Source organism: Triticum dicoccoides, chromosome 3A (genome assembly GCF_002162155.2).
Source record: "Triticum dicoccoides isolate Atlit2015 ecotype Zavitan chromosome 3A, WEW_v2.0, whole genome shotgun sequence".
In the NCBI taxonomy this organism is placed as follows: Eukaryota; Viridiplantae; Streptophyta; class Magnoliopsida; order Poales; family Poaceae; genus Triticum; species Triticum dicoccoides.
The window spans coordinates 574,073,226-574,087,329 of record NC_041384.1 but is presented as its reverse complement, the minus strand read 5'-3'; the positions used below and the strand labels follow the sequence as shown (position 1 = coordinate 574,087,329).

The following is a 14,104-nucleotide window of genomic DNA, read 5'->3' as shown; positions in this document are numbered from 1 at the left end:
TTAGGATTTTGGACACAGTGGAAAGTGGGCAAATATTTGAGGATTTTGGAGCAATATCGCTAAGCACTTGAGCAGTTAGACCATCATCACAAAACATGATCCCATTTTAATAGTACTGGCTTTTCTATGGACTTAATGAGATCTTGGATCACTTAAGTAGAAATGGAGAGTCTTGAAGCTTGGCCAACATTAGTCCTTAGTATTTTGAGGGGTCCACTTGCACATCCCAACTGTTGTACTTAAATTGAACATTCACGAAATTTTATTTGAGTACGCTTCAATGATATATATGTTGTGATGAATTACTAAAAATACTAGGGGATTAGATGCACTTTCAATCTCCCCCTTTTTATATGCACATATAGATCAACGACAGGAATATATCATCCTTGACCCAAGCAAGGTCAAAGCAAAAGTCTCTAGGTTTCGGCATCTCACGCCCCTCATTGTCCGATGACAACAATAATGGATTATGGTCCGAGATTTCCCGAACCAATTTCCTAACAGGAACCAGCATGAACAAGTCCTCCCAAGTCTCCGACATCAGGATACTATCAAGTTTTTCCAAAGTGGGGTGAGCCTGGTTATTAGTCCAGGTGTACTTGCCACCACTAATGTGGATTTCTCTAAGGGCCAAGGTATTGATAATGGAATTAAAAATATCAGTGGATTTATGGCTTGACATCTTCTTATTTTTCTCCCCGTAATGCCTTAAGATATTGAATCCCACACCCCCAATATATGGGACTTGCATGCTAGTGCACACGGCAGCAAGCTCAATCAGGAATTCCTCCTTGAGTTCTTAATGGACAAAACCATAAACCACTAATAGCCCCCAATTAACCTTCTTCTTCTTTTATTCAATTTCAAAGCATTTTGAATGATTGAGGAGATAAGGAAGTTCAACATTGGGAGATAGGGAAAACCCCTTTCAACAATTTCATTTACCATATGGGGTGCGTGGAAATATGTGGCTAAGATAAGATTAGGGGAGGAAGAAGATGATAATACATGAGATTGAACCAACATAAAGGAGGTGAAGAGATATGAGGAGGCAGGTGAGTGGTTGGAAACTGGCGTAATTGGTGATGGAAGTGCATCTGGTCCTAATAAAAGCATATTGCGTAGTTGGCATGGCGGATAGCTCGTGGATGGCGGAATCAACGGGCAGCGTCGGACGAGCTTGAGCAAGAAAATGGCGGAGGGGATGGTGGCGGGCGACGAGGGTGGATCAGACAGCGGGGAGCGTGTATCCAATGGTAGATGACCATAATCAGGCGGGGTCGGGTAGGATCCTAGTGGGATCGTGCGTTGGTGTGAGCTCAGCGATGGTTGTGGGGGTCACGACGGATGGTCTCGAGCTCTGGGGCTATGGGAGACCACAAGAGTGGCTATGGCAACGGGGGTTGGGCGGCATAGTGATGGTGAAAGTTCACTCACAAGTGGTTGAGAATGGCGCCACATTTTCAGGTTTTTTTTATTAGTAGTGGTAGGGAGACTCAAATATTGGTCTGAGTAGCAAAATTTAAGTGGCTACCAATTTTTTTTATATCCCCGTGCAGTTTTAGGTGTGCTGTTGAGTTTTTTTTAATAGAAAAACTCTCAAATTTCAATATTTTGTTTGGGGGAAAAATGTGGGTTTGTGGGTGGTTTGTGAGGAGGTAAAAGAATTGGAGAAAGAAGGCAGCAGAGGAAGATTCCGGAAGAAAGATCTGGAATGACCCGCGGCTGCCGGTCCGTCCCCCCCACCCCCCACCCCCCGGAGCGAAAAGAAAAATAACAATCCGAGCGTAGCGAAACCCTAGGCAGCGCAGCAGAGGAACCGATCCCCGGCGATGGCGGCGGCGATGGAGGAGCTGACCCGCAGCGGGTTGGCGGGGATGGATTTCTCCATCTTCCGCGGGGAGTCCGAGGGCGAGCGGGGTGCCGGGGGGAACCATGAGTGTATCAACATCAGGCCTCCATCCCCATCCCCATGCGCCAACGAGGAGCAGCCGCCGCCGGAGAAGATGGAGCAGGAGGAGGAGGAGGGGGAGGGGGAGAAGGAGGAGTGGGTCTACAGGGAGGAGGATCGGATCACCAGGTACCGCGGGCTGTGGGAGAGCCGCTTCGCCGGCAAATACGGCTCCTTCGACGACCAGAGTAAGGACACATCTCCCTCCCCTCCCCTGTTTCGCTCGCATCACTTCCAATTTTCCGTTCATTGGATTGTACTCCTAGCTAGGAAGTAAACAGTTGCAGTTTTCATTCATTCATGGGAACGGCTATTAACTGATCGTAATTGATCTGTGAGTGAGGTGGATTTGTGGATGTTTCTTTCTCCTCCGTGGCATCAGTGTAGCCATGTGATTACTAGTATGTCCAATTTTCTTCTTAATGTAGAAAAGGATACTAACAGAGACCCTTTCTAGCCAGATATGGAAAAAACAGTAACAAATATCAAAAATCTGAATTTGTGTGTGCGTGTGTGTGTGGATGAACATCAACAAATATTCTAAATCATGCAAGATCTTAGCTTGAAAAGACATTTGTGGAGGCATGTACAAGACAGAATAAAACCGGGACTCAAAAAGACGCATTTTGGAGCACTCGGTCTTTGGTTTTTTGGCACACATCTCTACAGATGTCTTTTCGTGGCAAAATTTTTAGAGGATGTTGTTCATAGACAAAAAAGTCTGATTCTTTTGATTTTTTATTACCTCTTTTGGGGAATTTACTGTCATGCGGGTGCATCTGTGCTCCGGATTAGAGTAAATCATTTCTTAGCTAGTTTCATTTAGCATGGATGTGTGTTGTTTGCTGATAACAAGAAGCTCTCCTTCCAAACTTAGAGGCATCTCCATCTTTGATGATTTCCAGCTGGCTATGACTCAACTGCCCCCAGATATTGCACTAGATATTGTCTCTATGGGCTGTTGGGGTATCTGGTCCATCAGAAACGATAAGATCTTTTGAGCAGCAGTTCCACACATCCAGGGCTGGAAGTTTTACCTCCAAGAAGGACTTTGGGCAGCACAGATCAAAGCAAAACATTCTAAAGCGGATAAGATTAGATCCTGGGTCACACAGAACATTTAATTAGTTTCCAGGTTTCATAAAACTGGTATTGAGTGATCTCTTTATATGAACGTTTGTATGTACATATTTTTAATATAATTTACCGTAGAACTATTGTTCTACGGTTTTCCGGTCAAAAAAGATAACAAGAAGCTCTATTTGTTCCTGTGATACATGGCTTAACTTTGCTTCCTGCACTGCAGCAACTCTTGGTCCCATGCGCTTTACATTCGGACCCATCCCGAGCTACGCCAGACCTCATTGTACCATCCAGATCTTCGGCATCCGGGTGGCCAACCTGGAAGACGGTCTCCAGTGGCCGCTGCATGTCCACGGCTTTGTCGCCGCGAGGGACACCTCGGATCACAATCGCAACTTCCTCTTCAACCGCACCAGTGATAACTGCCAGGTCCTCACCCAACAGGCAAGCACCGTGCATCATTTGTTGTCTGTTGTTTTATGTTAAAATATACTTCCTCTGATTCTTCCATCTTCATCGAGTTGGAGCATGAATTTGATATATTCACCATAGTTCTCGTCTTCGTGACATGATAGTCTGCCAGTCTTTTTGTTGACATGTGTTGCTTGCATTGCAGGATCCATACCTACTGCTGACAGGCCCGTCGCGCGCGATCGTGATCATTGACCCGATCACGATTGAGTTCCAGCTGAAGGTGAAGAGCAAGACGGACCCCGAAGAGGTCGAGATGCTGGCCTTCGGGATCTTCAACTACCCCCAGACCTACCTTGCCACACATGTGATCCGCTCTGGTATCCTCTGCGACCGGTGCACGATCCAGCTTGCCTACGCGCCGCTGGACCCCTCGGTCGAGGCGACCGTCATCCATGTCCGGATCATCGACGGTGTGTGGCCAGAGGGTCTCCGTGGGCGCGTCGTCGCCGAGGTCACAACCGTGCGGGAAGGAGAGGTGCTGCTGCTCGACTCCCGGGACGGGAAGATGCCGATCAGCCCTTCAACCGGCGCGGTCGAGCTCTCGAGGCACGTCGTGTCGGTGGACCTCGAGGGGGGGAAGCTGGTTGTCTCCGTGGTGGCATCCCCTCAGACCGCTGGCAAAGAAGACGGTGATGATGGTGGTGGCGCTGCCGTCGTTGTTGCGCGAGGCGAGGCCGTGTTCACGCCAGAGAGGGCCGGCACGAGCAATGGCACCTGCGATCTTGGCTTCTGCAAGGTGGAGGTTGCTGTTGCATGGTCCCTTGTTTCGAGCTTGTGGAATGAGTGGCGCGCCCTCGCGAAACTCGCGAAGGAGAGGGCATGAATGAGTGTTCTTTGTGTTCCTGTGTAGTGATCAGCTCAGGCGAGCACTGGAACCGAGGTTCTTCCATGTCTGTCCGCCTCTTTTTTTCACTTGTCTTTGTTCAGTTATAAGTAAGTTTTGTGTTGATCTACTTTGGTCTGTTACCTGTTGGCTTGCAAGATAGTCTGCCAGCAAAAAGATAACACTTGCTAACATGAAGAATTCTGCCAGTGAGTTAACCTACAGCAATTTAATCTAACCTTTCCAGGTATTTAACAAGTGATAAACAGTGATAAATGTACACACAGTTAATTTGATCCCCCCAAGTTAACCTACATATGCACTGTCTGCCTCATCATCATCTTCTCTGCATAGGCTTCAGCAGGTCTTTGAGAGTTCCTGGCCGCCTGGCGTCCTTGGCTTGCGACGACTCCTCGGCGACGCAGCTGCAGCTGCTCGTGTTGAGGCTCGCGCCGCAGACGAGGCACATGCCTTTGCAGGTGCTGCTGCAGAAGGCATCCAGCGTGATCTCCAGGTGGATGATGTCCCCAAGGTTCTTCGAGATGTCAATCTCCTTCTCCCCAGCCGGGATGTCCCCAAGGTTCTTCTGAGATGTCAATCTCCTTCTCCCCAGCCGGGATGTCCCCAAGGTTCTTCTGAGATGTCAATCTCCTTCTCCCCAGCCGGGAAATGCAGGCGGTCATCGTTCTCGTCCTCGCTGCCAGCCAGCGAAGGGAACTTGGTCCTGTCTACCGAGGTCGATCACATCAGGTTCCTCCATGGGGTCCTCTGTCAGTAGGAGTGAGAAGTTCGCGAATATGCCTTGGGCAGCTGGCTCGGCACACCTGAAAATGGAGCATGATAATGATGGGTTTCAGAACCAACAACAACACTGCTTAGTTGTACTACCCTCAAATCAGCCAAGTCAAAATTCAGGCCATAAACAGAATTAATGCTAGTTTTATCAGGAGAAAAACTCTGTTGCGGTCCGTTCATAAAGAGTCAACTTTGTTGCAATTAACTAGAAACAGAGTATTTCCATATCGAAAATGCCAGAATATAATATCCCCCCTTAACAGCCAACAATGGATCTAATGACCAATAACAGCCTTGATAATAATATTGTCCACAAATTACCCAAGTGAGATGTAGCTACATCAGTTACTAGAACCGAAGTATCTCCATGTTTTACAATTTAGCTGAACTATAATTTACTGTTTATCATCTCTGGCAGATGCATCATCAGTACATGCCACCATGCCAGCTCCAACTGAAAGATCAGTGTGATGCCTTTGAGCTAAAGGAAACAATACTCTACTAGATCTGTATAATGCCTGGAGAAAAATAGCACGACATATCCATGATGCCAAGGTTCAAGGAGGAATGGAAGGAATACCATGCGATTCGAGTTTACCCATATAGCCAGATTACCTTGGTCGAACGAGCTAGCTGTAAAATGTGGCAGTTTGAAACCCTGTAGGCTGTTTGTAGATGGGCAAGGGACATGGTTTCAGAAGCGCGGCGGCCCGGCGGATTAAGCAGCCGCGCCGGTAACAACGGTGCGTGGTGGTGACAACAGGGCGGTACTGGTGATTCGGGCGGCGGATGATTGGTCATTGCTAAGCAGCTAGCGCGTAATCAGAGGAGTACTTATGATGTAGTAGGATTCTGAATTTGTGTCCATGGTGCATTGCAGACAGTCAGACATACAGCAACAGCAGATGATAAGATAAGACGAAAAGCAGCAGCAGGAGGAGGTGGTTGCTCACCGGTAGCAGCCGAGGGTGATGACGGTGCGCAGGATGCCGTCGAGCCGGAGCGGCCGCGGCGCCGGGCCACGTCGACTGAGACGAGCACGGGCGTCGTCGTCGCGGCCGTGTCGCCGGCACTGGCGGAGGAGAGGATGCCCATGGCGGCGGCGCGCACCCGGGAGTGCGGGGAGGAGAGGTCGGCCAGGCCGAGGCGCTCCAGGGTGGTGGCGTACTCGACGTGCTGCGCCGCCGCGTCGCGCCGGTACACCACTGCGCCCTCCCACGGCGACGGGCCCTCCTCCCCCTCCGCCTCCCCGTCGGCGAACCCATCGAAGTCTTCCAGGTCGAGGGTGAGGAACCCGTCATCGCCGTCCTCCGGGTCACGGCGTGGCGGCCGCCGTCCAGGCGTCCAGCCGAGGAGGCGAGCGGACGGAGCTGGAGCAGGGGGTGGGGTGGGCGGCGATGGGGAGAGGTGGCCGCCGTCGCTGGCGGGGCGCGGCGGAGGAGGAGGATGGACGGGCAGTGGCAGCGCACGGCGGCGCCGACGACGACGCCGAGCGGATAATACACCATCCTCTCCTTTCTTCTCTCTCTGCATTTAGCCAAGAAAGCTTTGCTTTTCTTTTCAGGCTGATACTCCTGTAGCACCACTTCACTAAGAGCATTTACAGCCCAACATAGCAAATATGACCTCTTAAACGCCCACGGTCAGTGACTGGGTGTGTCCATTTTAAGCCCCTATTTGTCCACCCGCACAGTCACACTCCTCCTTTTTCTTTGTAACATGTCTGGCCACTTTCATGTAACTAGGGAGATGAAAAAAAAGAAAGAAAAGAATGAATAAAAAAAGAAAGAGAAAAGGTGGTTCGAGATGAGACCGCGCCCGCGCGCTCTCATATTCTCCCTACATTTGATATGGACATGAGGGTTCACGGACAATCCAGACGTATAGGGATGATATGAGGCGTCCGGTTAGGCCACGTTTTCCCTTCTCTCCTGTCTGGTCACTGACCGGAGCGTACGAGAGATAGTCTGCATCTGACTGCAGATGCTCGATATTTTTAACAGTTTCTTCCATCGCTTCATCGAGGCAAAGAAACTGTTCTTGACAGTATTTAAGAAAAACTATTTTTTATAGTATTTTTTTAAAAAAAATTGACAGTAACAAGGCAAATAATCTTTTTTTGAGAGAATTTGCTACGAAAAAGGACGGTAAAAGAATGGCATTGTATCTTGTTCTCTAGAGTTGCAGTGGCCGGCGGGATCCCTCTCGACGGCTCTCACGGTTTGGAGAGGTGGGGTGGCAGCTCGTCTCGCAGGCTCCAATGGTAGCACCCACAGGCAGTGGCTGGTGTGCCAAGGGCTCCCACGGTGACAGTGATGTTGTGGATGGTCGCCGGATCAGCGAGCCGCCGTGACCATGTGGACGCGCCCAGTGGCCCGCACCACCGGAAAGAGAACTTCATCTTGAGGAGGATAGTATTAACCCAAAAGAGAAATTCATCTTGAATTTGCATGAGAAATATTTTGGATGTCTTTTTTTTATTTTGTTTAATTTTGCAAAATAGTAACAGTCCAAGAATGTAGAAGATCTAAGCTCTTGCATCAGATGAATTTTTGGTTGTTTTCTTGACGATCTGTTATGTCAAAATTTGGGCAAGCCTGGTATATGAAAGGAAATTCAGAAACGCGTCAAAATCTTGTGGACAGGCGCTAAATTCAGAAGCGCGCCTCAAAGTTGTGGACATGCGCCGGATTTGCATTGACATACTACAAGTCTATACAAGTAAATGTAAATCAATCAATCAAACAAAACCGTACTTGTTAGTATATCAGTAACCTTCTCAAATTAAAGCAGCAGAACCCAACGGTTGCTTCGTGATCTAGTGTTTTCCAGAAAATGAATCAGAGGAGAATAAAGATCAACATGCCAGCACGAATCTGGAAGGAAGATATCCGATAGCAAAGATTACGGAATAGGTCTTATACGAAATAGAGTACAAATAGATATTTGTTTTACAGCTTTGTGGAACGGCTGCAGGAAATGCAAAATTCAGTGGAAATGAAACCTGGTACAACCCGTGTACATACATAGGATGATCTGTCCAGTGCAAATCATCATCGACGAGGACTTTGTTGAATTAACAACCACAGGAAGCAAGCGATTATTCGGGACGACTACACGCATAGTAAATACCTTTGGAGATGTAGACTTGTTTCAAAAGATAGATGCGTGTGCACCCCAATCCAATTTGGCAGCACACGTACTTCCTGTCGATTGACACAGCAAGTAAACCATGAGTATAAGACGTGATAAAAGGATGAACAAAGGTACTCACTTAGTCCAATTAAATTGTGATAACGTCAGAGGTATCGATAAAACCATTTGACTTGTATACCATCATAAGGGCAACAATGGTCGTGAGCTCACTACCATTTGTCAGATTTTTGGCATGAGATTTCTGCGTCGCGCCGGTACACCACCGCGCCCTCCCACGCAGGGCCGGCCCTGGGGCATGGGCGACGGGGCGACGGCCCAGGGCCCACGCGAGGGAGGGGGGAGGGGGGGGGGGGCACATGATGGAGTATATACATATACTATAGCCCAGCAAAAAGCAAGTAAAAGATTACAAAAGAATTAAAGAAAAGAAATAGGATGGGCTAGGCGGCCCAGATATAGCTAGCTAGCGATCGCTGATGGATACGCGTAGGCGAAGCGGCGCCGTGACTCACGCTCGTTTCAACGTTTCCTTTGTAGGTTCGTCGCCCTTGCCCACCCGTCGGCCTTCTCGCTTGCTCGGCGCCTTGCCCCTTGGCCCTTGCCGCGTCGCCCTCACCTCGCCGGCTCAGCCGTCGCCGCCACACAGCAGTTCGGCAGGCAGGCGGCAGCCCGGCCAATTGGCCATCCGGCATCCGGCACCGCGGCAATACGGCAATACCTATACAAGTACGCATCCGACTGGAAGTCAAGAAGTACGCATCCATGTTCCTGTCCATCCCCAAACCTCAATTTAACAATCTCAGTAGTTTATTTATTCTTTATTTAGTATGTATGTATTGTAATCCAATCTATCAATTTTTTGTCATTCTATGTAACATGTCTAGGGTTCCAATTATTTGAGATCAACTATGTTGCAAGATAGATTGAATGGCCTGGCTATGTGCTGCATTGAGAAGGATATCTTGGACAATGTTGATCTTGATTGTGCCCTTAATGACTTTGCATCAAGAAATGCCTGAAGAAACTTGTTTTTGAAACACTAAAGTATTATTGTTGTCGATGGAGTCAGTCTAATTTCGTTCTTATTTGAGGTAATCATGTCATATTAGTTTCATTTTGCGATCTTTTTAGTACCATTGTTTTTTATGGAGTCGGTTCGAATTTGGTTATTATTGTTCTCGATGGAGTCATTTGAATTATTATACTCATATTTTAAACCAAAGATGTGTGATTGAAAGTTACTTTTAATAATTTATATATATATAACACGCATACATATATATTGTCTTAGGACTTAGATCATAGGGGCCCATGTCGTCGAGTTCGCCTAGGGCCTTCCAAAACACAGGGCCGGCCCTGCTCCCACGGCGGCGGGCCCTCCTCCGCCTCCTCGTGGCGAGCCCGTCGAAGTCCTCCAGGTTGAGGGTGAGGAAACCGTCGTCCTCCTCGGTGTCGACGGCGTGGCAGCGGCCCCGTGTCCGCCGTCCGGCCGAGGAGGCGAGCGGGCGGAGCTGGAGCAGGGGCTGGCGACGGAGCGAGGTGGCCGCCGTCGCCAGCGGGGCGCGGAGGTGGAGGAGGATGGGCGGGCAGTGGCAGCGACCGGCGGCGCCGACGCCGAGCGGATAATACACCATCTTTCTTCTCTCTCTGCACTCTGCAGTGAGCCTTTCTTTCTTTCCAAGCTGGTACTACTTCACTAAAAGAATATATTTTTAAGAGTTTCTTCCATCACTTAATCAAGGTAAACAAACTATTTCTAACCGTATATTTTAAGAAGGACCATAAATATATGACAGAAACGAGGCAAAGAGTGGAAGCGGATTTGTAGCATCCGGATGCTCCACACCCATATATGAATATTAAATCCAAAAGGATACCAAAAAAATTTGAAAAATAAATCTGGAATTTGGGGATATTAAACATCGGTTCCTGATCTACTCCTGTGTGAAATTTTTGATTTTATTTTAAGTTTTATTTTTCTGAAATGCTTGGCAACGCGGGTGTGTTTTCCAAGTGCCCGTTAAAATGCACGCGGCAAATTACTAAACGCCAGGCAGACTTGTCGATCCCAGTAGTGAATATAGGTTGTACTTAATATTAACTAGCTATGCACGCGCGGCGTCACGCCGCGCCTATTGATACATTATGTGAGAAATTCTATATACGGTGATATTAAACGTTATCCATTAAGTATCCTATTAATTGTTCTGTTTTTGCTTGTTCACTTTACTTTTTATGTTATGGTGTATGTATAAAAATCATGTTGGTATTAATGCTGAAATCTTTCATGAAGAAAAGCTTTATTGAATGAAAAGAGTTGGTACATTGTAGATAAATTGAATACATATTGATATTGCATGATTAATTTATTGGTTCTTTGGTAATACATAGCATCCTTGTTCGACAGCCTGCTGGGTTTGTGCCGGTAATGAAATGATACAAAGCTTTGTCGATATACTTCATGTTAAAATTACATACGTTTGTAAATGAAATCCTCATGTGTTACTTTTCCGACTGTTTGATTGGTTGCCAGTCTGGACATCAATTTTTTTGCTCGGAGCGTTCAAGAATCATTGATGTGGGTCGGTTGGTTGTATTAAAGCATAGCATTGAGTTTTTCTTTTTCTTTTAACTTTGATGTATTAGTGTTTCTTTCTCTTATTCAAGAAAACCTCAAAAGGCACTATTGGGCAAGGTATCTATCTGTTGTCCCTGCCTGCCCTGCTTCCGTGTGACAGAATAAAACTAACTAAAGGTGTAGGATAGACGAATAAGGCACTTTGAAAAGTGGAATTATATTACATAAAACAACCATTTTTTCGGACCGAATTAAACTGAAGGCTTCAATTTTGTTACACAAACCGCTAGGGATTTTATCACAAAGAGGCTTGGTCATCAAAAAACAAGACATTGATTCTGACCCAAAGAATTAGACCTGAAGAAACATCAAAAGTAACTAAGCTTGGATGTAAGGACCATGATGTTATTAATGAATGTTGTATTATACATGTTGTGTGTCACGAAGATGGCAGCCCTATGTTCGTACCACCTCATTAACCCCATATAGGTTACCAATCTTTTTTTACTATGATGGTGTATTCTATGTAAATAACACAAAGGACTGTAAAAACAAAAATAGTATGCATAAACCAGGAAAATTCACAACATGAAATTTAGTGGACATGAACCTCAATAAAAAAGAACAATATAAATGTATTTTTGTTCAATGTTTGGTTTGCACTGGCAAACACATAGATATGTTTAATTAGTTTACTTAATGGGGTCCAACACAAAGGTAATTGCTGAAGGCTCAGTCACATGCAATGATCTAAGGTCAACCTCGTGATAGCTTCTCATGTTGAGATTGGATATTCAACTCAAACTAAAATCAATATTTTTTTCACATTTATTTTAGAAAAGGAGGATGACCCCCGGCCTCTGCATCTGGAAGATGCATACGGTCACTTTATTAATTATTCTCACAAGACCTTACAAAGTCATACAACAGTAATACTAAAGCCGCCGTCTAAGCAACAAACTGTCGCTACACCTATCCCGTTGATGAAGGGGCGCAGATAGCCTGGGCCTAATACCAAACAGGCATCGCAGCCAAGCCTAACATCTAAGACCTGAGATCCCAACCTAGCCACTTGCCGGGTCTGGGGCACACACTGGTCCGGCGTGCTCTCAGAGGCCGCCACCGCCAACTACCACCGCTCCCTCTTCAGAACTGTATTGATGCATCAACCTTGATCGGTCCAGCTATCGTCGACGCCACCACGGCGCCCAACGACACCTCCTCCCTGCGCGCAAACAACTGTACACGTCGCGGTCGCCACTGATACACCTCAGCACCATGCTGCCACGTACCACCAGCCGACACAGCTTGAAGCCTTTGGAGGATCTGTCGTGCGTAGCACCTGCCGACCAGGCATGACCAAGCGTAGCACCTGTCGGTTAGGCATGACTTGACATCTCCACCGAAGCTCCATGCAAGACGAAGCCGCTCCACCTCCTGCCTCTGACTTCCAGCACTGCTCCACAAAACGACGCTCCCAAGAGAGAAACGACACCGCAGTGCCGCCATCGTCCGGTCTGGAACACCAGATCCTAGGGTTTCCCCCGGAGCAATACGAGTGGGTCGACGGTAGTCACATGACGGTAGTCACATGATTTATGCCCACGACGTCAAAAATGCAGAGAAAAGGAAAATCAAACTATCTGTTATTTATGCCCACCTAGTTCAATTACAGATTTCATTCTCATCAAAAGGATGATAGGTGGTCTGGATCATCTTTAAAAAAATGCAGAAACATTTTTTGCATCTCCGTTTTCCTTTCTTAAAAAAATTATACTGACTGGGTACGAAACAAAAGTAATAAAACTATTGCGCCTCGCGCGGTGTACAATACCTAGTAGCATGCCTAGAGACCACGATCAATATTCACTTCCTGACCAAAGGGACCACGTCTACCATCAGCAGGCGATCAAGCAGAACGCGGACAACCCGATCGACGCCCAGCAGAGCCACCATGCCTTTTTTTTCGCAGAGAGAGTCACCACGCCTTGCCATGAAGGAAACAAATATAACAACCAGGGAAAACCACAAACTTAAACGCAGCATATCCACACCTTGAATAGGCTCGGTCCCTATCATGACCACCATATAAATATCATAGAACACCAAAAACTACAGCCAAAGCGGCAACCGACCTAAAGCAGCAAAAGGAAAAATTCAACACGACGCTGCTGACAACAATGAAATAACATATGCAAACGTGAAAACAGTAAACAAACCAGATACAGAGAAAATATCTCTTAGTAAGCATGGAGAGGCAAAAATATATATATGAAAAAAGAATAAAGAAAAGAAGCCACCCACATGAAACGCCCGAAGGAAAAATATCTCAAACGAAAAAAATATAATGCAAAAACGCTTGCAATAGCCACATGCACGTAGTCACATCGGCTGCCATGCAGGTAATCATATCCCTCCAAAATTTGCACCGGTGAGTGCAGGCACCTATGGGCGGCCAAACTACCATACCACAGAGCAAAAGGCAATTTGATCAAACAAAACAAATCCAAGGATAAATTGCTATGTCCACCCAAGGAGCGTACCACTCGATTATCCCAGATTTCAAATGGCAAACCCATAAAATTCGCTGGTCAATCCAAGAATATCTCAAATAAAAGAGTAGAAAAGAAATCCCTTGCAGGGATAGATTTTTTTTTCTGTCAAATGATCTTTGTTGGCCATACGGGAATAGTTGCTGCATGCACTGGTTGGACGTGAATTTTGGGGTTGATGTGACCACGTGCATGGGAGTAGGAGTACCGAGTACGTGCATAGGACTTAGAAATAGTTCTGTCCTCTCACTGGGTGGTCAAGGATTAGGATTTCTTTCTGCTTGCATGCGTGCAACGTGTTGGGTATTCAAATAGTCTGGAGGACCATGGACAATGCAAACTAAAAATCTAACTTGAGTTTTTGCACCCTGCATGTTAATTTGTTGGACAGTATCCATGGGTGCAAAGGAAAGACCTCTTGGATATCAAGATGAAATTCTTGGTATCCTTGTCCTTAATGCACTGAGGCAATCATATCCCCTTAGCAGTATTTCCCTGCAAGAAATAGCACGATCTTACATATTCATATATGGAAGATGTTTTCCTGCAAGAAATTGTTTTAGCGATTACATATTCATATGAAAGAAACACCCTCATAAATCAAAGTACATGCATAAAATTCAACCAGATATATTCTTAGCATGCTTCAGCTTCTAAGAACTGTTGTGTTAATATTAACTTAAAAACAA

The 14,104-nt window shown here is 46.5% G+C and overlaps 1 protein-coding gene and 1 pseudogene across 1 annotated transcript; one reads left to right on the top strand and one right to left on the bottom strand.

Annotated features, from left to right (window-relative positions):
- Nucleotides 1-1,743: 1,743 nt before the first annotated feature.
- On the top strand, nt 1,744-4,468 carry LOC119269281. The gene is made up of 3 exons (XM_037551074.1): nt 1,744-2,142; nt 3,261-3,481; nt 3,654-4,468. Exons 1-3 carry the CDS (start codon nt 1,836-1,838, stop codon nt 4,332-4,334), a joined length of 1,209 nt encoding a protein of 402 aa, XP_037406971.1. The 5' UTR covers nt 1,744-1,835; the 3' UTR covers nt 4,335-4,468.
- A 176-nt stretch (nt 4,469-4,644) lies between these two features.
- On the bottom strand, nt 4,645-9,919 carry LOC119269282 (annotated as a pseudogene).
- Nucleotides 9,920-14,104: the final 4,185 nt, after the last annotated feature.

Coding starts and splice junctions, on each gene's coding strand:
- LOC119269281 (XM_037551074.1), top strand. CDS start 1,836: ATGGCGGCGGCGATGGAGGAGCTGACCCGCAGCGGGTTGGCGGGGATG. Junction 2,143..3,260: donor CGGCTCCTTCGACGACCAGA/GTAAGGACACAT, acceptor CCTGCACTGCAG/CAACTCTTGGTCCCATGCGC. Junction 3,482..3,653: donor GCCAGGTCCTCACCCAACAG/GCAAGCACCGTG, acceptor CTTGCATTGCAG/GATCCATACCTACTGCTGAC.